Genomic DNA, 23,750 nt, shown 5'->3' with positions numbered 1-23,750 from the left:
CAAAAGCAAAATTAAACTATTGAGACTACATCAATACTAGCTTTTGCACAGTGAAGGAAATGTCAAAAAAACAAAAAGAACCATGAGTGGGAGAAGATATTTGCAAATGATATCCAATAAAGGGTTAATATCCACAATATACAAATAAATTATACAACTCAACACCAAAAACCAAATAATCAATTTAAAAATGGGCAGAAGACTTGAAAAGACATTTCTCCAAAGACATATAGATGGCTAACTGACACATGAAAAGATGCTCAACATTACTCATCATCAGAGAAATATAAATCAAAACCACAAGGAGATATCACCTCACACCTGTCAGAATGGCTAAAACCACATCTTCTTTATCCATTCATCTGTTGAAGGGCACCTCGGCTCCTTCCACAGTTTGGCTATTGTGGACATTGCTGCTATGAACGCTGGGGTGCATGTGCCCCTTCTTTTCACTACATCTGTATCTTTGGGGTAAATACCTGGTAGTGTAATTGCTGGGTCATGGGGTAGCTCTATTTTTAACTTCTTGAGGAATCTACATACTGTTTTCCAGAGTGACGGTACCAGCTTGCATTCCCACCAACAGTGTAAGAGGGTTTCCCTTTCTCCACATCCTCGCCAACATTTGTTGTTTCCTGTCTTGTTAATTTTTGTCATTCTAACTGGTGTAAGGTGGTATCTCATTGTGGTTTTGATTTGTATTTCCCTGATGGCTAGTGATATTGAACACTTTTTCACGTGTCTGTTAGCCATTTGTATGTCTTCTCTGGAGAAGTGTCTGTTTGTGTCTTTTGCCCATATATTGACTATTTGTTTTTTTGTGTTGAGTTTGAGAAGTTCTTTATAGATCTTGGATACTAGCCCTTTATCTGTAATGTCATTTACAAATATCTTCTCCCATTTCATAGGTTGCCTCTTAATTTTGTTGACTAGTTCCTTTGTGGTACATATATACAACGGAATATTATTCAGCCATCAGAAGGGATGAATATCCACCATCTGCATCAACATGGATGGAACTTGAGGGGATTATGCTAAGTGAAAGAAGTCAAGCAGAAAAAGACAATTATCATATGGTTTTACTCATATATGGAACATAAGCAATAGCAGAGAGGACCATAGGGGAAGGGAGGGAAATCAGAGAGGGAGATGAACCATGAGAGACCATGGACCCTGGGAAAAAAACTGAGGGTTTCAAAGGAGAGGAGGTGGGGGGGGGGAGTAACAGGGTGATGGGTATTAAGGAGAGCACGTTTTGTGATGCGCACTGGGTTATATGTAACTAATGAATCATTGAACACTACATCAAAAACTAATGATGTACTATACAGTGGCTAACTGAACATAACAATAATAAAAAAAGGAATGGCTAAAACCAGTAATATAAGAAACAACAGGTGATGGTGAGGATATGGAGGAAAAAGAACCCTCTTGCACTTTTGGTAGAAATGGAAACTGATGCTGCCACTGTGGAAAGCAGTGTGGAGGTTCCTCAAAAAATTAAAAATAGAACTACTATATGATCCAGTAATTCTGCTACTGGGTATTTACTCAAAGAACACAACCATGCCAATTCAAAAAGATATATGCACCCCTACGTCTATTGCAGCATTATTCACCAGAGCCAAGTTATGGAAACAACCTAAGTGTCCACCAACTGATGAACAAATGAAGATGTGGTAAATACATACAATGGAATATTACTTAGCCATGAAAAATGAACTCTTGCCATCTGTAACAACATGGATGGACCTAGAAGGTGTCATGCTAAGTGAAATAAATCAGACAAAGACAAATACCAAATAATTTCACTTACATGTAGAATCTAAAAAACAAAAAAAGTAGACAAAACAGACTCAAAGATACAAGGAACAAACTGTCAGTTACCAGAAACAGAAGGGGTTGGAGGTCAAGCAAATAGGTGAAGGGGATTAAGAGGAATAAACTTCTGGTTACAAAATAAATAAGCAATGAGGATATAATATACAGCATGGGGAATACAGTCAATAATATTGTAATAACTTTGTATGGTTACAGATGGTACCTAGACTTATCATGGGGATCATTTTGTAATGTATAAAATACTGAATCACTAGGATGTACACCTGAAAATAATAGGACACTGTATGTCAATTACACTTCCATATTAAAAATAAATAAATAAACTATGACCATTACTTCAAAGGGCTCATAGTTGAGCCCCAAATAAAAGGACAGAGGAAATCATAGAAGTTTTGGGGAGATAGACAAAAAATTATGGAAATTAGAATAATATTACTAAGACATCAATATCCATGAAGATTATGTTTGAAGAATACTAAGATATCAATATCCAAAAAATAATCAAAGGGAGAGACCATATATTTTTTTCAGGAAAACTGAAGAGCCACAGCACTGCAGGGATCCCTTGACCATGATGGCTATGCGGTCACCCAGGAAGTCAGCTTCATCCATGTAGTGGGTGGTCAATAAGATGGTACGATCCTGTTTGTACTGCTGAAGGACATCCCAGGTGGCTCTCCTTGAGGCTGGGTCCATGCCAGATGTTGGTTCATCAAGTATCACCACCTAAAGACCAGAAGAACAATTTTATAACCATTAAGTGTTACGTACTCGTGTCACTAAGGTCACTAAGTATCATTTATGGGGCTTACTCTGGTTTTGCTTTTTCAGTCACTTGTTCAGTTAAGCTAACAAGTTTAGACTAAAACTGAATTAGGAATGCTAGAATAATTCCAAACCTGTAACAAATTTATTACAATAATTTGATAATGTGAATTCCATATGGGATTAATTTGTAAGGTTCTTTTTACAGTGTTAGATCCTTATCAGCTCTCAGGTTTCTGTTGGCTGATCTTTTTAGACCAGCTTTGGTGGGGATCCATTTTTAGTGCTCCCCCCCCCTTTTTTTTTTTTACCTTGGAGCCCCCTATAAGTGCTATGATCATGGAGAGTCTGCGCTTCATTCCTCCACTCAGTGAACAAGAAAACTCATTACGCTTATCTAGCAGGTTAAAAGCAGCCAGCATATGATCAATTTCCATAAGACGTGTCTTTTGAGGTATTCCTTTTACCTAGAAAGAGAAGCCAGAGTTTACATGGTGCTTCCAGCTTTTTCCTAAGAAACACTTTATACAAGCCTTTTCTTATATGATTTCTATAGTGTCTTCTTCCCTTAGCCTGTCTTTATGTTTAAAGGAGAATTCATCAAAAATCAGTTTTTAAACTTTCTAGGAATAAGGATATTGATAGTTGGTAATCTACCTGAAATACATCAATAGAGTGGGAAAAAGGAACGTATCTTTTTTGCCTTACCACACAATAGAAATAAAGGTGTTCTGACACGGTCAAGTAATTAAACAACAAATTTTGTTGGGGACACAAGCCCAAGCTTTTCCTGATCTGGACCATCTGCTGTGAGATGTCATATCCATTAATATAGGCCTCACCACTGGTAGCAGGATAGAGACCTAGGGATCAAGCAGAAGACGTAACAATACCTTAGCTTTCATGAGGGAACATGACAACAAACTTTTCATTAAAACCTTAAATTTGAAATCTATATATGGATTATTCATTAGAATTAGCAATATCTCTCAGAAGAAAATTCCAAAAAATACCAATTGTTATATTTGAGGTGATGAGATTAAAAATAATTTATTTTTTATTTGATTAACTGCATGTTCTAATATTCAATGAGTATGAATGAGTACAAATCACTCAGGTATATAAAAACACTAAAGAGTTTGTTATATTAGAACTTAACAGCATTGCCATCAGCCACTTGACAACATTTATGAATTACGTTATTTTTTCAAAAATTTTTATTTTATTTTATTTTATTATGTTATGTTAGTCACCATACAGTACATCATTAGTTTTTGATGTAGTGCTCCATGATTCATTGTTTTCATATAACAGCCAGTGCTCCATGCAATACGTGCCCTCCTTAATACCCATCACTGGGCTAACCCATCCCCCCCAAAACCCTCAGTTTGTTTCTCAGAGTCCATAGTCTTTCATGGTTCATCTCACCCTCCGATTTCCCCCTCTTCATTTTTCCCTTCCTTCTCCTAATGTCCTCCATGCTATTCCTTATGTTCCACAAATAAGTGAAACCATATGATAATTGACTTTCTCTGCTTGACTTATTTCACTTAGCATAATCTCTTCCAGTCCCATCCATGTTGATGTAAAAGTTGGGTATTCATCCTTTCTGATGGCTGAGTAATATTCCATTATATATATGAATTATGTTATGAATTGTACACTGACCTAGACTGTGGTAAACGCTTTTAATTAAAACTTGAAAACCCAGATAATAAATCTGTTATCCTTGAAGAATTTAAATTCTAGTCAGGGGAGGTAACACATAGTAACCTAAAATAGTTTCACAATATTTATATAATTTTTATCCATAGCTCTCATAATTATTGGTTAAGTTTAAAGAAGAAAGTATCATTTAAATCCAGTAACTCATTAATCCTACTTTACACTTACTGTGGTAAGCATTGAGTATTGTATAGAATTGCAAAATCCCTATGTTGTACACCTGAAACTAATATAACATTGTATGTCAGCTATACTTCAATATTACAAAAAAAGAAAACATGACCAAGAGGATAAATGTGTTCACAAATATCCAACATGATCTCTCAAATTATTCCTGTTGTGCTGCAGTCCCCTCCATCATCATGTTTATTCTAGAGGTTTTCATTTTTAACAATGTAATCTAATTTAAATGCATTGAAATGAGACTGTTTAGCTGATCATCCCTTTTGACTTCTTATTTCTGTAGTGGACCTTTCCTTTCTGATTTTAGTGATTTGAATCTTCTCTGTTTTTTTTTTTTTTTTTTTTTTTTTGTTCATTATAGCTAAAGTTTTGTCACTTTTTTTGATTTTTTCAAAGAACTAACATTTGGTTTCATTAATTCCCTTATTTCCTTATTTCTTTGGATTTAGCTGGCTGTTCTTTTTTAAGTGTCTTAGGTGGACAGATTGTTTATCTGAGAACTTTTTAATGTAGGAATTTACAGCTATAAATTTCCCTCTAAGCACTGCTTTAGCTGCATCTCATTAGTTTTGTGTGTTATGTCATTTTTATTCATGTCAAATATTTCCTAATTTTCTTTGTGATTTCTTCTTTCACCATTAGTATTTAGAAGTATGTTGTTTAATTTCCACAAATATGTGAATTTCTCATTTCTTCCTGTTGTAAATTTATAATTTCACTCCATTGTAATCAGAAACTACACTGTGTAATTTCAATCTTTTAAATGCATTCAGGCTTTTTTTTGTGGCCTAATGTATACTCTATCATAGAGAATATTCTACATGTGGTTGAGAAGAACATAGATTTTGCTATTAGATGAAATGTGTATAGATACTTATGAGATCTATTGTGTGTAATATTTTTCAAGTCATCTATTTACCTGTTGATATTCTGCCTACTTGCTATATCTTTCATTGAAAGTGGGATACCAAAATTTACAATTATTATTTTTCCATTGTCTATTTCTGCCTTAAATTCTGACAGTTTTTGCTTCACATATGCGGGAACTTTGTTGTTAGGTGCATATATATTTATAATTGTTACAACTTCATGGTAAATTGACTCCTTTATCATTATAAAATATCTTTCTCTATTTCTAGCAACACTGTTTTAAAGTCTATTTTGTCTGATATTTGCATAGCTAGTGCAGCTTTACTTTGGTTGCATTTTGTGTATTCTTTTCATCTTTTTACTTTCAAACTATTTGTATCTTTGAATCTAAAATGTGTCTCCTGTACACAGCACAGAGCTGGATCTTATTTTAATACATCTGACAATCTGCCTTTTATATGGATTGTTTAATCCACTAACAATATTATTATCAATATAGCTGGGTTTATGTTTGCCATTTTGCTTTTTTATTTTTGATGCCTCATGTAATTTTTGTTACTCTATTTATTGCTTTCTTTTGCATAGACTATTTTCTAGTGTAACATTTAAATTCCTTTAATGATTTTTTCACTATATATATTTTTGACTTATTTTCTTAGTAGTTGCTCTGAGGCTTACTGTACACAATTTAATTACTAGAATCAACTTCAGATTTATATTAACTAAATTCTAGAAAGCTGATATAGTTTTGTTCTCTCTTCTCTATTTTTGTGCTACTATTGTTATACACGTTTCATCTACATGTGTTTCCATTCCAAAAATACACTGTTATAATTAATACTCATATAATTTTATGCTTATTACAGACGTGGATAAAAGAGAGCAAGTATGTAATTATAGTTTGTTAAATTTATTTCTTATATAGCATTTTTGGTCCTCTTCATTTGTTCCCATGGATTTGTGTTCCCATCTAGTATCATTTCCTTACTCTATCACAACCTTGCTCCCATCCACTTCCTTTATGCCATTATTGTCAAATTTATTACTTTTCTGTATTACAGGCCCAACATTGCAATTATATAGTTTTATACAATTTCTTTTGAAATTAGTTAAAAGAAAAAGTAATATATATTGATACTGTCTTTTATAATTACATAATTAACTTAAATTTTTTTTATTAACATACAATGTATTATTTGTTTCAGGGGTACAGATCTGTGATTCATCAGTCTTACACAATTCACAGAGCTCACCATAGTATATACCCTCCCCAATGTCCATCACCCAGCCACCACATCCCTCCTGCCCCCTCCCCTCCAGCAACCCTCAAATTGTCTCCTGAGATTAAGAGTCTCTTATGGTTTGTCTCTCTCTGGTTTCATCTTGTTTCATTTTTCCCTCCCTTCACCTATAATCTTCTGTGTTTTTTTTTTTTATATTAATCTTCTGTTTTGTTTCTCAAATCCTCGTATCAGTGAGATCATATGATACTTATCTTTCTCTGATTGACTTATTTCACTCAGCATAATACCCTCTAGTTCCACCATGTTGTTGCAAATGGCAAGATTTCATTTTTTTGATGGCTGCATAATATTCCATTGTATATATATATACCACATCTTCTCATATCCATTCATCTGTTGATGGACATCTAGGCTCTTTCCATAGTTTAGCTATTGTGGACATTGCTGCTATAAACATTGGGTTGCACGTATCCCTTTGGATCACTACATTTGTATCTTTGGGGTAAATACCCAGTAGTGCAATTGCTGGGTGGTAGGGTAGCTCTATTTTCAACTTTTTGAAGAACCTCCATACTGTTTTCCAGAGTGGCTTCACCAGCTTGCATTCCCACCAACAATGTAAGAGGGTTCCCCTTTCTCTGCATCCTCACAAACATCTGTCATTTTCTGACTTGTTAATTTTAGCCATTCTGACTGGTGTGAGGTGGTATCTCATTGAGGTTTTGATTTGGATTTCCCTGGTGCCGAGTGATGTTGAGCACGTTTTCATGGTGTCTTTTGGCCATTTGGATGTCTTCTTTGCAGAAATGTCTGTTCATGTCTTCTGCCCATTTCTCGATTGGATTATTTATTCTTTGGGTGTTGAGTTTGATAAGTTCTTTATAGATCTTGGATATCAGTCCTTTATCTGATATGTCATTTGCAAATATCTTCTCCCATTCTGTCGGTTGTCTTTTGGTTTTGTTGACTGTTTCCTTTGCTTTGCAAAAGCTTTTTATCTTGATGAAGTCCCAATAGTTCATTTTTGCCCTTGCTTCCCTTGCCTTTGGCGATGTGTCTAGGAAGAAGGTGCTGTGGCTGAGGTCAAAGAGGTTGCTGCCTGTGTTCTCCTCTAGGATTTTGATGGACTCCTGTCTCACATTGAGGTCTTTCAACCATTTGGCGTCTATTTTTGTGTGTGGTGTAAGGAAATGGTCCAGTTTCATTCTTCTCCATGTGGCTGTCCAATTTTCCCAACACCATTTGTTGAAGAGACTTTTTTCCATTGGACATTCTTTCCTGCTTTGTCAAAGATAAGTTGACCATAGAGTTGAGGGTCCATTTCTGGGCTCTCTATTCTGTTCCATTGATCTATGTGTCTGTTTTTGTGCCAGTAACATGCTGTCTTGATGACTACAGCTTTGTAATAGAGCTTGAAGTCTGGAATTGTGATGCCACCAGCTTTGCTTTTCTTTTTCAACATTCCTCTAGTTATTAGGGGTCTTTTCTGGTTCCATACAAATTTTAGGATTATTTGTTCCATTTCTTTGAAAAAAGTTGATGGTGTTTTGATAGGGATTGCATTAAATGTGTAGATTGCTCTAGGTAGCATTGACACTTCAACAATATTTGTTCTTCCAATCCATGAGCATGGAACGTTTTTCCATTTCTTTGTGTCTTCCTCAATTTCTTTCATGAGTTTTCTGAGTACAGATTCTTTGCCTCTTTGGTTAGATTTATTCCTAGGTATCTTATGGTTTTGGGTGCAATTGTAAATGGGATCGACTCCTTAATTTCTCTTTCTTCTGTCTTGTTGTTGGTGTATAGAAATGCCACTGATTTCTGTGGACCGATTTTATATCCTGCCACTTTACTGAATTCCTGTATGAGTTCTAGCAGTTTTGGGGTGGAATCTTTTGGGTTTTCCACATAAAGTATCATATCATCTGCAAAGAGTGAGAGTTTGACTTTTTCTTTGCTGATTTGGATGCCTTTTATTTCTCTTTGTTGTCTGATTGCTGAGGCTAGGACTTCTAGTACTATGTTAAATAGCAGTGGTGATAGTGGACATCCCTGCCATGTTTCTGACCTTAGGGGGAAAGCTCTCAGTTTTTCCCCATTGAGAATGATATTCGCTGTGGGTTTTTCATAGATGGCTTTTATGATATTGAGGTATGTACCCTCTATCCCTACACTGTGAAGAGTTTTAATCAAGAAAGGATGCTGTACTTTGTCAAATGAATTTTTCTGCATCTATTGAGAGGATCATTTGGTTCTTGTTCTTTCTTTTATTAATGTATTGTATCACATTGATTTGTGGATGTTGAACCAACCTTGCAGCCCAGGAATAAATCCCACTTGGTCGTGGTGAACATAATTAACTTTGATATGTCATCTGTGTTATATGTGTATTTGTGCGTGTGTGTGTGTGTGCACACACATGTGTTCAGATTGCCATCTCAGCTTACTGCTTTTAGCCCAAAGAACTTTTTTAAGGTAGGTCTGTTAGGAATGAATTCTGTCAGGTTTGTTTATCTGGGAATGTGTTATTTCATGTTAATTTCTGATACCTAGAGATGAGACTCTCAGCTGACAGTTTTTTCTTTCAGCACTTCGCTCTTTAAAAAATTTTTTTTGTAACTGGAAGTTAGTACCTGTTAATCCCCATCACTGATTTTGCCCATCCCACCCCCCCCCCCCCCCTACTTTCTCTCTGGCAACCACCATTTTGTTCTCTGTATTTAGAGTGTTTCTTTGTTTTTGTTTCTTCAAGTCAACATATGAGTGAAATCATAAAGTATTTGCTTTTCTCTATTTCACTTAGCACAATACTCTCTAGTTATATCCATGTTGTTGCAAATGACAATACACACATCCCCCCACATATATATACACCACATACATACATACACCACATATATATACCACATATATACACTACATATATATACACTATATATACATATATCACATCTTCCTTATCCATTCATGTGTTGATGGACACTAGGGTTGCTTCTATTTCTTAGTTGTTGTAAATAATGCCACAATAAATGTAGAGGTACATGTATCTTTTAGAATTACTGTTTTCATTTTCTTTGGGTAGATTCCCAGTAGTGAAATTACTGGATCATATGGTATTTGTTTTTAATTTTTTGAGGAAATTCCATACTATTTTCCACAGTGGCTGCACCAATTTACATTCCTACCAATAATGCATGAGGGTTCCCTTTCCCCACATTCTCCCCAACACGTGTTATTTCTTGTCCTTTTGACACTAACCATTCTGACTGGTGTGCAGTGATATCTCATTGTGGTTTTGATTTGCATTTACCTGATAATAACTGATGTTGAGCATCTTTTTTTTTTAAAAGATTTTATTTATTTTAGAGAGAGAGCATGAGAGTGGGATGAGGAGCAGTGGGAGAAGAAGACTCCCTGCTGAGCAGGGAATCCAACATGGGGCTCAATCCCAGGACCCTGTGATCATGACCTGAGCTGAAGGCAGATGCTTAGCTGACTGAGCCACCCAGGTGTCCCTTGAGCATCTTTTCATATGTCTATTGGCCATCTATATGTCTTTGGAAAAATATATATTTAGGTCCTCTGCCCATTTTTTAATCAGATTGTTTCCTTTTTTTTGGTGTTGAGTTGTAGGAGTTCTTTTCATATTCTGGATATTAACCCCTTATTGGATATATCATTTGCAAATATATTTTCCCATTCAGGCTGTCTCTCTTTCGTGTTTTGCTGATTTTTTCAGTGATATACATATGGATTTCTTTCTCTTTATTCTTTGCACATTTATGAGTGGTTTTTGATATATGGTTACCATTAGGCTTGTATATAACCACTTCTGCATATAGCAGTTTACATTAAGTTGATGACTGTCCAAATTTGAACCCATTCTTTTTTCCTCTCCTCCCCATGTTTTAGGTATATGTTGTATATTCTATATTATTTTATTTTGTGAGTTCCTTGACTGATTTTTAATAGAAATATTCATTTTTACTGCTTTTGTGTTTCCTACCTTTATACTATCATTTTTGGTCTTTCCTTTCCACTCTTTAAAGTCCCCTTTAATATTTCGGGCTGGGTGGGTTTAGTGGTCATGAACTTCTTTAGTTTTTTGTGTGTCTGGGAATCTTTTTATCTCTCCTTCTGTTCTGAATGATAGCCTTGCTGGGTAGAAGTATTCTTGGCTGCAGATTTTTCCCAGTCAGCACTCTTCTAGTTTGCAAAGTTTCTGCTGAAAAATCTCCTGCTAGTCTTATGGGTTTCCCTTGTAAGTTACAGTTTCCTTTTGTCTTGCTGCTTTTAAATTTTTTTCTTTATTACTATATTTGGCCAATTTTAATTAATATCTTAGTGTGGATCTGCTTTTGTTGATTTTGATGGGGTTCTATGTGCCTCCTGGATCTGGATATGTTTTCTTCCCCAGATAGGGATGTTTTTAGTTATTATTTCTTCAAATAAATTATATGTCCCCTTTTCTCTCTCTTCTTCTGGGACTCCTATGATATGAATGTTATTACATTTGATGGAGTTGGAGTTCCCTAAGTCTATTCTCATTCTGCATAATTCTTTATTCTCTCTTTTGTTCAGCTTGATTATTTTCCACTACTCTGCCTTCTAGGTCACTAATTCATTCTTCTACTTCTCACATCTTGCAATTCATTCCATCAAGCATGTTTCTCATTTTGTTTATTGAGCCCTTTATCTCTGTTATGTTGTTCCTTACTTCTGTGTTAAGGGTCTCACTCATGTCTTCCATTCTTTTCTCTATTCCACTGAGTATCCTTATGATCACTGCTTTAAATTCTCTATCAGGCATGTTATTTTTATCTGTTCTGCTTAGATCTCTGGCTGTGGCCTTGTCCTGTTTTTACATTTGGGATAAGTTTCTCTGTCTCCTCATTTTGTCTGCCTGTGTCTGTTTCTGTGTATTAGGAAAGTCAGCTATGTCTTCAGCTCTTGAAAGTAGTGACTTTATGAAGAAGAGTTCCTGGAGTGCCCTGCAGTACGGCATCCCCTGTTCACCAGAAATTGGCACTTTAGAAATGTGTGTTGTTTATGCCCTGCTGTTGTGTTTGAGTCAAGTTTCCTCTCAGTGAAGTCATCTGCAGTGACTCTCCAACTTTTGTGGGAATGCTTGTTCTCTGTGGTGTTAGTGGGATCCAGGCAGGCCAGCTCTTTTTTTTTTTTTTTAAGATTTTATTTATTTATTTGAGAGAGAGAGAGAGAAAGTCAGCAGGACAGAAGGAGAGGGAGAAGCAGACTCCTCGCTGAGCAGGGAGTTTGACTTGGGGCTTGATCCCAGGACTCTGGGATCATGACTTGAGCCGAAGGAAGATGCTTAACTGACTGAGCCACCCAGGCACCCCCAGACAGGACAGCTCTGAAGGAGTGTACCTGCTGGGGAACTTGGGAGTGTTAGCAAATTTGCTCTGGGCCTCTAGTCTTATGATGGATCCCCTGAAGTGCTGCAGTGGCCGAGGGCCAGAGACTGGGCTTTGTGCACAAGGATGGCTGGGTGCAGCACATCAGATGTGCAGGGCACACAATGGCAGGACAGGGTGCATGTGTGGCTTTAACAAAATTTGTCCTGAGCCCAGGACTGAGGCTAGCAGGCTTAAAGTGGGTGAGTCCTCAGGAGAACTCATGGGCATTGTGCACTACTAGCACGTTAGGTAGCAAGTGTATGTCCAGTCCTGCTGCCTGCTGATGGCCCTGTGTTTATGCTGGGACCAGGGAATTGGGGGGTGGGAGTGAGAAAGGGGGAAATGATGCCTGCCAGCTCCCTCAGTTTTGGAGAAGTCCCCGAACATGCTCTGATATCACTATGAACAGATTTGTCTCCCATTTGCCCCTGGCATTGTGTAAACTGCTGTTTTTATGTTGCCTGTCTGTGCAGGCTGCTGTTTCTTCAAGGGCAAGGACCCAGCTATCACCAGCCTTCCCTGCTTGCCCAGTGCCAAATCAGCTGACTTTTAAAACTCTAAGTTCTACTGGTTATACAAATTCACAGGCTCTAAGTTCTACTGGTTATACAAATTCACAGAATTGAGCTCCTCTGATTTTCAAAGCCAAAATATGGGGATCAGTCTTCCCCATGTGAGCTCCAATGCGAAGATCCATTTCTCTGCCCTTTCTGTGTACAACTCCCTCCCTCCTGAAGGCAGCCTCCCTCTGCCTTTCTGACCTTCCTAATCTTTCAGATGCAGTTTCTTGTCTATATTTAGTTGTAGAGTTTTTACTGCTAGTCTTTGGATCACTCTCCAGTTTACTTATTTGGATATGGATGATATCTAGTAAACATGGAATGGGATAAGCTCAGGGTCCTCCTACTCTGCCATCTTCCCAAACTACCGCTGCATATTAATTTTGTGTTCTACAACTTAATGGAATTCATTTATTAGTTCTAATAGTTTTTTGGTGGTGTCTTTAGAGTTTTCTACATATATCATATCATCTGCAAATAGTGACAGTATTGTCTTCCTTACCAATTTAAATGCCTTTTATTTCTTTTTCTTGTCTGTTTGCTGTGACTAGGACTTTCTACTATTATGATGAATGAAAGTGGTGGGAGTAAACATCTTTGTCTTGTTCCTGATCTTAGAAGAAATGATTTCAGCTTTTCACCATTGAGTATGATTTTAGCTGTAGGTTTATCATATATGGCCTTAATTATATTGAAATATGTTCCCTCCAAACATACTTTTGGAGTTCCCTCCAAACATACTTTGAGAGTTTTTAATCAAGAATGGATGTTGTATTTTGTCAAATGTTTTTTTTTTTTTTCTGCATCTACTGAGATGATCATATGGTTTTTATCCTTCCTCTTGTTAATGTGATGTACCACATTGATTGATTTGCCAATATTGAACCACACTTGCAGCTGTGGCATAAATCCAACATGGTCATGATGAATCCTTTTAATATATTATTGAATTTGTTTTGCTAACATTTTGTTGAGAAGATTTACATATATGTTCATCAGAAATATTGACCTGTAGTTTTATGCAGGGTGCTTGATTTGGTATCAGGGTAATGCTGACCTTGTAGAATGAATTTGGAAGTTTTCCTTCCCCTTCTATTTTTTGGAATACTTTGAGAAGAATGAGCATTAAATCTTTTAAATGTTTGATAAAATTCACCCGTGAAGACATCTGTTCCTGGACTTTGGTCATTGGCAGCTTTTTCATTACTGATTCAATTTCATTACTAGTAACTGATCATTTCAAATTTTCAACACTTTTTATTAAATATCATCCCGTTGCTTTCTGGCCCCCATTGTTTCTAATTATAAGTCAGCTTTTGGTCCTATTGGGGTGCAAATGAATGTGACAAAGTATTTTTGGCTTCCTGCTTTCAAGATTTTCTCCTTAATAATTTTTACTATAATATTTATGGGTGATGATCTCTTCACATTTATCCTATTTGAAGTTTGTGGAGCTTCTTGAATGTGTAGATTAATGTTTTCAGCCATTATTTTGTAGAATACCTTTTTGGCTTTGTTCTCTTTCTCCTCTCCTACATGCCAATACATGAATGCTGGTGCATTTAAAGGTATCAAAAATTGCTATGAAACTTAATTTTCCTTCATTCTTTCTCCTTTGTTTTATTCACATTTTATAATCTCTATCAATCTATCTTCAAGTTCACCAGTGTTCTCTTGTGACAATTCACGAAATCTACTGTTGAGCCCCTTTAATGAATTTTTCACTTTGGTTATTATACTTTTCAACTCCAGAATTCCCACCTGGTTCTTCTTTTTATAATTTCTATCTTTTCATTGATATTTTCTATTTGATACTGTTTTCATACATTCCATTACTTCTTTAATCATGGTTTCCTTTAGTTCTTTGAGCATATTTATAATGGTCACTTTGTAAAATCTTTGTAAAACCTGTTATCTGCTATCTCTCACATGAAATTATTTACAATTTAAAAAGAAAGATTACTGAACAATTCTATGTATCACTGAACTGGCTAAATTGTAAATATCAAAAGAATACACAAAAGTCTTGTAGGCTTGATCTACAGTGTCTATGTGAGGATACTCTGGACAGATATATACACTTACCTGAGAGAATAGATAGAGTAGTGGATTTTCCTGCCCCATTGGGTCCTAGAAGAACAGTGATCTGCCCCACATATAAATTCAAAGACAAGTCTTTTACAGCTATCTTGGTAGTATTTTGCACTCGGAATTCCTGTTGAGGAAAACCCACAAATATTAACTTTATCACTATTACTTTGGAAAGACAAGCACTCATATCAAGTATCTATACAAGAAACCATACCACATAATCAATCTCATGGGGAAAAAAATCCAAAATTAAGAAGGATAAAAATATGATTGGGAAAAAAATATCTGAAGGTATAACATGAGCTGTAAAATTTCACAGTAAATCTATAAACATCCCCTCAGTAATATCCATTCAGGCCTTGATTCAATTAATATCTTAAAGCTGATAATGCCATAATCTTCTTCAGTCCATGCATTTGTCCTGGTTTGGAGAACTGCCAATAGAAAACCTGGATAGAACATCTAAAATATAGATGTTTTATAGGCATCTCAAATTTCTTATGTGTAGTTTAGCAGTGCTCCTGCTTAAGATGCAAAAATATGGAGGGGTGCCTGAGTGGCTCAATTGGTTAAGCATCCAACTCTTGGTTTCACCTCAGGTCATGATCTCCTGGTCATGAGATCAAGCACTGTGCCTTGGGCGCAGAGTCTGCTTCAGATTCTCTCTCCCTCTTCTGCTCACACACTCTCTCAAATAAATAAATAAAATTCTTTTTAAAAAGATGCAAAAATATGGAAAGAGCATCACTCTCACTCTAGAAAACAAGAAACTTGTTTAAATAATCTAAAAAATAATAAATTTTCTTGAACTCATCAGAGAAGTGACTTTTCCAGGCAACCAATTAGCCTTAAATTTAAGAAAAAATAGATGCCTTTAAGGAGAGATGATATATAAACATTTGCTTATCTGGAGGAGACACAGGCACTATATAATTAATAAAAAGATTTTGGTTAAATTTTTAATGAAAATGAAGTAAAAATACTTTACAGTATCTAAATAAAAAAGTTGGGATTCAAGCCCATTTCATTCAGACTTTAAACATATATTCCTTCCAGTATAACCCATTGATGGTGAATAAAGCAAAACATTTTGTGTAACAAAAAAAGCTATTTCTCTTTTACTCCAAATGGCAATAAATGTTTTCTCCCTAGGTGTCCTCGTCCTCTCTTTTCCCTAGACCAAAGCATCAGGCTCATGAACTGCTTATTTGAAATCTCTACTTACATAAGTGTGTAAAGTTTACATCCAAAATGAAGCTCTTAATTTCTCAAAGTTTCACTTTAAAACCAACTAACCAAGCAAACCTCAAATTCTCCCCCAATGTCTCCAATATCCATAAATTTCTCCACCAACCATCCATTGCTCAAGGCACAAAACCAACTACTTTAGTTTCCTTCTTTTCCTTCAAATTTATATCCAACCAGAGAGCAGATCTTTTCAGCTCTAACCCCAGATATATTCTGAATCTCTATACTTCTATCTCCACAAGACTAGTCCACACTGCCACATTTTAGCCAAGCTATTATAAAAGCCTCCAATTTGTCTTCTTTCTTCCACTCATAATCCTCACAGCAGCCAGAGTGTTCTCATAGAAAAATAAATTAGATCATGTCTCTCTACTTAATAAAGGTCAATATTGGTTGATGTACATTTCGGTTCCTTCCATAATTTAGGGTGCATGTATCCCTTCAGATTAGTATTTTTATATTCTTTGGGTAAATACCTAGGCATGCAATTGGTGGATCATAGGGTAGTTCTATTTTTTTTTTTAAAGATTTTTTATTTATTTGAGAGAGAGAATGGGAGACAGAGAGCATGAGAGGGGGAGGATCAGAGGGAGAAGCAGACTCCCCGCCGAGCAGGGAGCCCGATGCGGGACTCGATCCCGGGACTCCAGGATCATGACCTGAGCCGAAGGCAGCCGCTCAACCAACTGAGCCACCCAGGCGCCCCAGGGTAGTTCTATTTTTAACTTTCTGAGGAACCTCTATATTGTCTTCCAGAGTGACTGCACGCATTTGCATTCCCACCAACAGTGTAAGAGGGCTCCCCTTTCTCCACATCCTCACCAACACCTGTTGTTTCCTGTGTTAATTTTAGCCATTCTGACCGGTGTGAGGCAATGATGTGGATGGAGCTAGAGAGTGTAATGCTCAGGAAAGTGGCCAGTCAGAGAAAGACAAATACCATACGATTTCACTCATATGTGGAGTTTAAGAAACAAATGAATACAGGAGGGAAAATGAGAGGCAAATAAGAAACAAGCTATTTAAAAATGCAAATAGGCAGGCAAATAGGCAAATACAAACAAACTATAGAGAACAAACATGGTCACAGGAGGGGAGGTAGGTGGGGGGATAGGTTAAATGGGTGATGGATATTAAGGAGGGCACTTGTTGTTATGCGCACTGGGTGTTGTATGTTAAGTGATGAATCACTAAATTCTACACCTGAAACTGTTACACTGTATGTTAACCAACTGGAATTTAATAAAAACTTGGGAGAAAAAATAATAAAGGCCAATAATTGTTTCCTAATATTAAAAAAATGGAATCCAAGCTTTATCATGGCCTTCAAGGCCCCCTGCATGGTTTATACTATGACTATACCACCAAATTCATTTCATGTCATTCTTTCTCTTTGCTTTCTTCACTCCAACTTTAATCAGTTTTTCTTATACTCCTGCCACTACAGATTTCTATTCCTGTACCACTTGTATGATTACTGATGTCACCTGAGTCAATTTGTCTACATGGTTATTTAGTACTTCTTCTGTGATATGTGGTCTCTGGTGGATGTTAACATGCATTACAAAGATCTTCCCACTTTGTTCTCATTCCTATAGTTCCATCCATGTGCCTCTACCCTAGAATTTCTTGTCCCTAATATTCTAGTCTTTCTCACTGTAGGCCCTTAATTTGCCAGATCATTCACCACTGCCCAGTTCAGTGGTTTCGGGTCAATCCTGTGACACAAAGTGGAGGACCGGGAAAATAGCCTGAAGTTCTGTCCTTTAGGAGGATTTCTTTCCCCTTTTGTCTTTCAAGGTTATTCCTATTTGGGGCTCCAGTGTAGCTCCCTTCACCCATGTACCAAGCTGAGCTACCTGTGAAGCAAACTCGGAACTTTTTCCTCCTGTGTGAGTTGGTTAATATGAGATCTCAGTATGGCCACGTGTGTGAACTGAAGGAGAAGTACTGAAGTAATAGTCATGGATGACATCAAGATTTAGATCCCCTGCTCACAAAGATTGCTGATGTCCACTGATTCTGCTCATGTTCAATCTTTGATATACCACTTCCATCTTATGATGGGTAGCTGTTGGTCTTGCCTCTCCCTACTGATATGATGGTTCAGGTCATGATGGAACCCAGCTCATAATGGCCATTTCTGGACACAGTTATTTGGTATCCCATGATCAGTTGCTTCATCTCTACCAAGGCTCAACAGCATGCCAGAACTGTTTTTTGAAAAATATAATTCTCTCTTTCAATTGCTGATGGCATGGCCTTGATCCAGAACACTAGATGCCCATTGAGGCTTACCATAAAATCAACATGATATGCTTTCCCAGTATGACACCCACAAATACCATAAAGTCTGCTGACTTGGGATGACCAAGCAGCAGGAGTGCTTCTACTACATCCTGGACCTGCTGCAGTGTCCTTTCCTGCTCCAGACTCCACTCAAAGTTGGCAGTTTTTGGTGTCATTTGGTATAGGAGTAAAAACAGTATTCTCAGGTACAGAATATATTGGCTTCAAAACCTGAAGTAGCCAGCAGGCACTATTTTCCTTTTTCATGGTGGGAGGCATAAAATACACTAAATTATCCTTTACTTTGGAAAGAATTACTGGCAGATACCAGATCACTAACTCCTAAAAATTTTACTAATGTAGTGAGCCTCTGAATCTTTATAGGCTTTATCTGTCCCCTCCTGAGAATACATGTCTGACCAAGGCCTCCAAGAAACTTGCCATTTCTTGCTTATCTGATCCAATTATCAATATAGTGGGCCAGAGTGATGATCTGCAAAATGTATAGCTAATCCAGTTCCCTTCAGATTATATTAGGACAGAGAGCTGAAGAGCCTATAACCCTGGACAAATAAATATATACTGTTGCTGTGCTCGCTTCGGCAGCACATATACTAAAATATATACTGTTGCTGTCCATTCAAATGAATACAAAGATCTCTGATCCCCATTTTGATGGTACAGGAAAAATGAATTTGCCAGATCAGTGGCCCTATATCATGTTCTCAGGCTGTGTTAATCTACCACAAGTGAAAATTACCACACTTGACACAAAAGCAGCAAATAGGTGAACTATTTGAATTTGTGGTAGATCCACTGTCATTCTGCAGGTTTTCAAGGACCAGAGTGGAGAGTTAAATAGGGTTAAGGGGAATTGCTACTCATGCTGCTTGCATCTATGCCACTTTCCCAAGAATGTGATATTGCCTTCGATTTACCATCTTGGCCAGTGGGAGTAGGAAGATTCAAAGGATTCCCCCTGGCTTTTCTAGTAGGATAGCTCTTCCCCAGAGGCCAAGGAGTCAAGATAAGGGTTTACATCGTCAGGTATGTCATTTCTAATTATACATTTGGCAACTATAGAAATGTCCACTAGATGGCACTGTAGTCCCAGGGTACCTACTGTAAGTCATCAAAAGCCAAGATTACATTTATTACCTAGCTTGCACACAGCCTCACTCTAACAATAGGATCGGGATGGTACTTTGGATCTCCAAGTATGGTTACCCAAGTAAATTGCTAGAAGTCCTTTTGTAGGACTTGGGTATTCATTATCATGTACATTTGCTGTGATGTTGCAGAGCACTTCTACCTAGCCAATCCAGACCCTCCTCAGTCAATGAGTGTGAGCTCTGAACACTGGAAACTGTGGAGACCACCATGAATTTATATATTGGGTGCTGTCTTAGCTCCTGATGATACAACTTTTATTTCTTCTGGTAGCACAGTTTGGGCAATATCCTCCTAGCTATCCTCCTATCTTGCCTCAAGAGAGCTATGTTCTGTTAACCATCATTTGTGGACCAGGTGTCCCAGACTGCCACTCCATACTTGACACTTTATCAGAAAAATTGTTCCTGCCTGTGTCACCACCTATCCTCTGTTACGTTGGACTCATGTTACCTCCACTGCTACTAGTGAGTCCATTTCTGTTAAGGTATCTCCTACTGCCAGCCCTATTAGTGATGCTGGTGTTCCTCTCACTAGTATATTTCTTATTGCTTTGACTGAGCCCACCCGCAAAAGCATGGTCATGTAGTAGATTAATTGGGTGAAACTGGTTCAGGGTCTTTCTGAGGCTGCAATCAAGTGACAACCTGGGCTAAAGTCATCTGAAGACCTGATCAAGATCAGGGTATCCACTTCCAAGCAGGCCTACTCAAGTTCATACTGATTGTTTGGGGAAGATTCAGTTCTTATCCATATGAGCAGCTTGAATGGCATGGTGCTATCTTCAGAGCAAGCAATTCACAACCAAGCCTAAAGCCATAATGACTTCTATGATCCAGCCTTGGAAGTCCCAATCTTCACTTGCACAGTATTATACAGGTTACAAGGTCAGCCTATTCACTGCAGAAGGGGACTATACAAAAATATGAATATCAGTGAGGATCCCTGGGGGCCATCATGAAGGCTGCCAGCAACATAGTCCACCCTCTGCCTCCAATGACTCATTTTGTTCTCACATAAAAACACCTTCACCTGCTCTCAGTGCTACAAATGTCTCAACTACTTATAGCATCAGCTCAAAGTCCAGGGTCTTGTCATCTAAATCAGGTCCAGGTGTCAATGAGCCTCTTGTGGTCTAGTTTCTAGAGATTACCTCTTAGAGTACAATAACTCTAGAACAGAAGACCTGTGATCCAAAGGGACTTGAAATCTACCATCTTCCACTCAGGATCCTCACAAACCTAACACAAACTAGTGGGATATGCATAAATTAACCACTACACATACTCTCAGTGAAATAAGTGGAAGGCAAGAAGCATAAAGCAGTCAAATGAAATTCTGAAATCCACTATTTGGCATTGTTGGCAGTTCTCTGATTAGGACTCAAGACCAGAGAATAATTCTCCAAGGTTCTTGACTCTACTTTCTATTCTCGACTCTGACTTCTCAATCATCCTTCCTTCACCATGAAAAGCATCCCATGGCCGCAGCTGTTTTATTCTAGCCTGCTTTCTATTTGTAGGTGTTTGGCAGTTCAAAGGCCTCTATTCATTTTTTACTATTTCAGTCCTTTTAAAGAAGTTAGGGGTATTTCTTATAGCACAATTTTATTTAAATTGGCTTCTGTTGAGGTTCCTGACAAATAATGCCTGAAGTTGTTACTGTCCCTACTGTTTGACTGAACGGCACCCTGAGGCACCACCTTAGATATTCCTCCATCTAAAACAAGGGTTTTACTCAATATTTTTAGTTTTGGTTATATTTGACACACAATGTTACATTAATTTCAGATGTACAACTTAATTTATACATTATGCTATGTTCACCACAAGTATAGCTACCATCTGCTCCATTACATCACTATTGTGACATCATTGACTATATTCCTTATGCTCTGCTTTTTACTCCCCTGACTTACTCATGCCATAACTGGAGGCCTGTCTCTTTCTTTCATCTTCACCCATTTTCCCCAAACTCCCATCCTGCTGCTCTCTAGAACCATCAATTCTCTGTATTTACAGTTCTGGTTCTACTTCTTGTTTATTCACTTTTTAGCCTCCATTTATCAGTGGAATCACATGATATTTGTCTTAGTCTGACTTATTTTATGCAGCATAATACATTCTAGGTCCACCCATGTTGTGTCAAATGGCACAATCTCATCCTTTTTTATGACTGTGTAATATCCCATTATATATACACACACACACACACACACACCCATTTTCCTTATCCATTCATCTACTGATGGGCACTTACGTTGCTTCCACATTTTGGCTATAGTAAATAATGTTGCAATAAACACTGAGGTACATATATCTTTTTGAGTTAGTGTGTTCATTTTCCCTGGGTAAATACCCAATAGTGGAATTATTGGATCATATGATAATTCTTTTAATTTTTTGAGGAGCCTCCATACTGTTTTCCACAGTGGATGTACCAATTTACATTCCCACCAACAGTACATGAGGGTTCCTTTTTCTCCACATCCTTGCCAACACTGTTGTTTCTTGTGTTTTTTATTTTAGCCATTCTGACATGTGTGAGGTGACATCTCATTGTGGTTTTGATTTGCATTTCCCTGATGATCAGTGATGTTGAGCATCTCTTCATGTGTCTGTTGGCCATCTTCTTTGGAAAAATGTCTATTCAGGTCCTCTGCCCATTTTTAAATCAGATTATTTCTTTTTTTGGTGTTGGGTTGTATGAATTTTTTTTACATATTTTGGGTATTAACCCCTTAGCAGATATATCATTTGCAAATATCTTCTCCCATTCAGTAGGCTGTTTTGTTTTGTTGATGGTTATATACACATCTCCAAAATTAGCTGTATTTGCAGGGGGACTCTGGGTTTCCCAAGGCTCGGGGTTAGGAGCTCAAACCAAGCTTAGGTAGACTTTGAGAGGCAATGCCAGCCAACGTATAGGTTACCTGAATACTACATGCCTACAGTTGGTGCAGATAAATTAAGAGATTCAAAAGTCCTCCCTTGATGAATTCCTTGACAGAGAAGAGATTACATAACAGATAAATGCAAAACATTTGCGAACAGAAATTAATGTTCATATGTTCAAATTATTCATCTCCAATAGACTCTACTTTTTAAAATGAGGGCATTTGTGGAAGACACCATATAGTTTATAGAAAACCTGAATCTATTCTGGAGGAAGGAGAAAGGTGTGACTTTTTATTACATACTGAAAAATTTTAATTTTTCTCAAAGGAAGTAAACAGGATGGCCACGACTTTTTATTAGTATGTGATCTTTTTCTTGGTATCTCTAGTAATAATCATTTACAATGAACTATAAACTAAATTTCAGTCCCAACAAGAAGAAAAAAATTTGTGAAACAATACCTTGCACAAATGTTTGATTTGGATACCTGCCACCAAATTAGTAGGCTCTGCTTCAAAATACTTGCTTTCATTTGTTTCATAAAATTGCCTTGTTTCCTTTTTTCCCTCAGGTGTTTCCCCAAACCAATGAGAGCGCTAAAAAGGGGGGGGGGGAATAAAAGTGAAATCACTACAATGGGATTGAAAAATGATGCAATAGAAAATACTTTAGCCTGTTACCTTTTGTACTGAGATGGATTGCTGAAAATTTCTTGGGATTAAATTTTGGAGCTAAGTGGCTTAATTTGAATCCCCAAGGCATAAAAGCAGACTATTCTATTAAAATCATAACTGTCCAAGAGGAACAAATGAAAACTGCTCCAAAATGAGGTCATAGCAAAAATGATTGTATCACTCCTTGTCATATCTTCTCTTACCAATACATAAGCCAATAAAAACAAGACTGAAAAAGGAGGGCAAGAAAGATGTCCATCGACAGATGAATGGATAAAGAAGATGTGGTATATATACACAATGGAATATTATGCAGCCATCAAAAGGAATGAGATCTTGCCATTTGCAACGACGTGGATGGAACTGGAGGGTATTATGTTGAGTGAAATAAGTCAAACAGAGAAAGACATGTATCATATGATCTCACTGATATGAGGAATTCTTAATTGCAGGAAACAAACTGAGGGTTGCTGGAGTGGGGGGTGGGGTGGGAGGGATGGGGTGACTGGGTGATAGACACTGGGGAGGGTATGTGCTCTGGTAAGTGCTGTGAATTGTGCAAGACTGTTGAATCTTAGATCTGTACCTCTGAAACAAATAATGCAATATATGTTAAGAAAAAAAAAAAAAGAAGAAGAAGAAGAAGGTAGCAGGAGGGGAAGAATGAAGCAGGGGAAATCGGAGGGGTAGACAAACCATGAGAGACGATGGACTCTGAAAAACAAACTGAGGGTTCTAGAGGGGAGGGGAGTGGGAGGATGGGTTAGCCTGGTGA

General features: G+C 37.3%; 1 protein-coding gene across 1 annotated transcript in view; it reads right to left on the bottom strand.

The window, feature by feature from the left end:
* LOC110582271 (phospholipid-transporting ATPase ABCA3-like) overlaps positions 1 to 23,750 on the bottom strand; it is a 142,530-nt gene that overhangs the window by 83,239 nt on the left and 35,541 nt on the right. Inside the window, exons 10-14 of the mRNA XM_044915267.1 lie at positions 22,763 to 22,897; positions 14,692 to 14,821; positions 3,316 to 3,470; positions 2,919 to 3,074; positions 2,358 to 2,568 (exon numbers count right to left, since the gene is read on the bottom strand). Coding sequence (XP_044771202.1) covers positions 2,358 to 2,568; positions 2,919 to 3,074; positions 3,316 to 3,470; positions 14,692 to 14,821; positions 22,763 to 22,897 — 787 coding nt within the window. The remainder of the gene's footprint in view (positions 1 to 2,357; positions 2,569 to 2,918; positions 3,075 to 3,315; positions 3,471 to 14,691; positions 14,822 to 22,762; positions 22,898 to 23,750) is intronic.

This window comes from Neomonachus schauinslandi, chromosome 5, assembly GCF_002201575.2.
Source record: "Neomonachus schauinslandi chromosome 5, ASM220157v2, whole genome shotgun sequence".
NCBI lineage: Eukaryota > Metazoa > Chordata > Mammalia > Carnivora > Phocidae > Neomonachus > Neomonachus schauinslandi.
The sequence above is the reverse complement of the archived record's forward strand: the minus strand, read 5'-3'. Positions and strand labels throughout refer to the sequence as shown.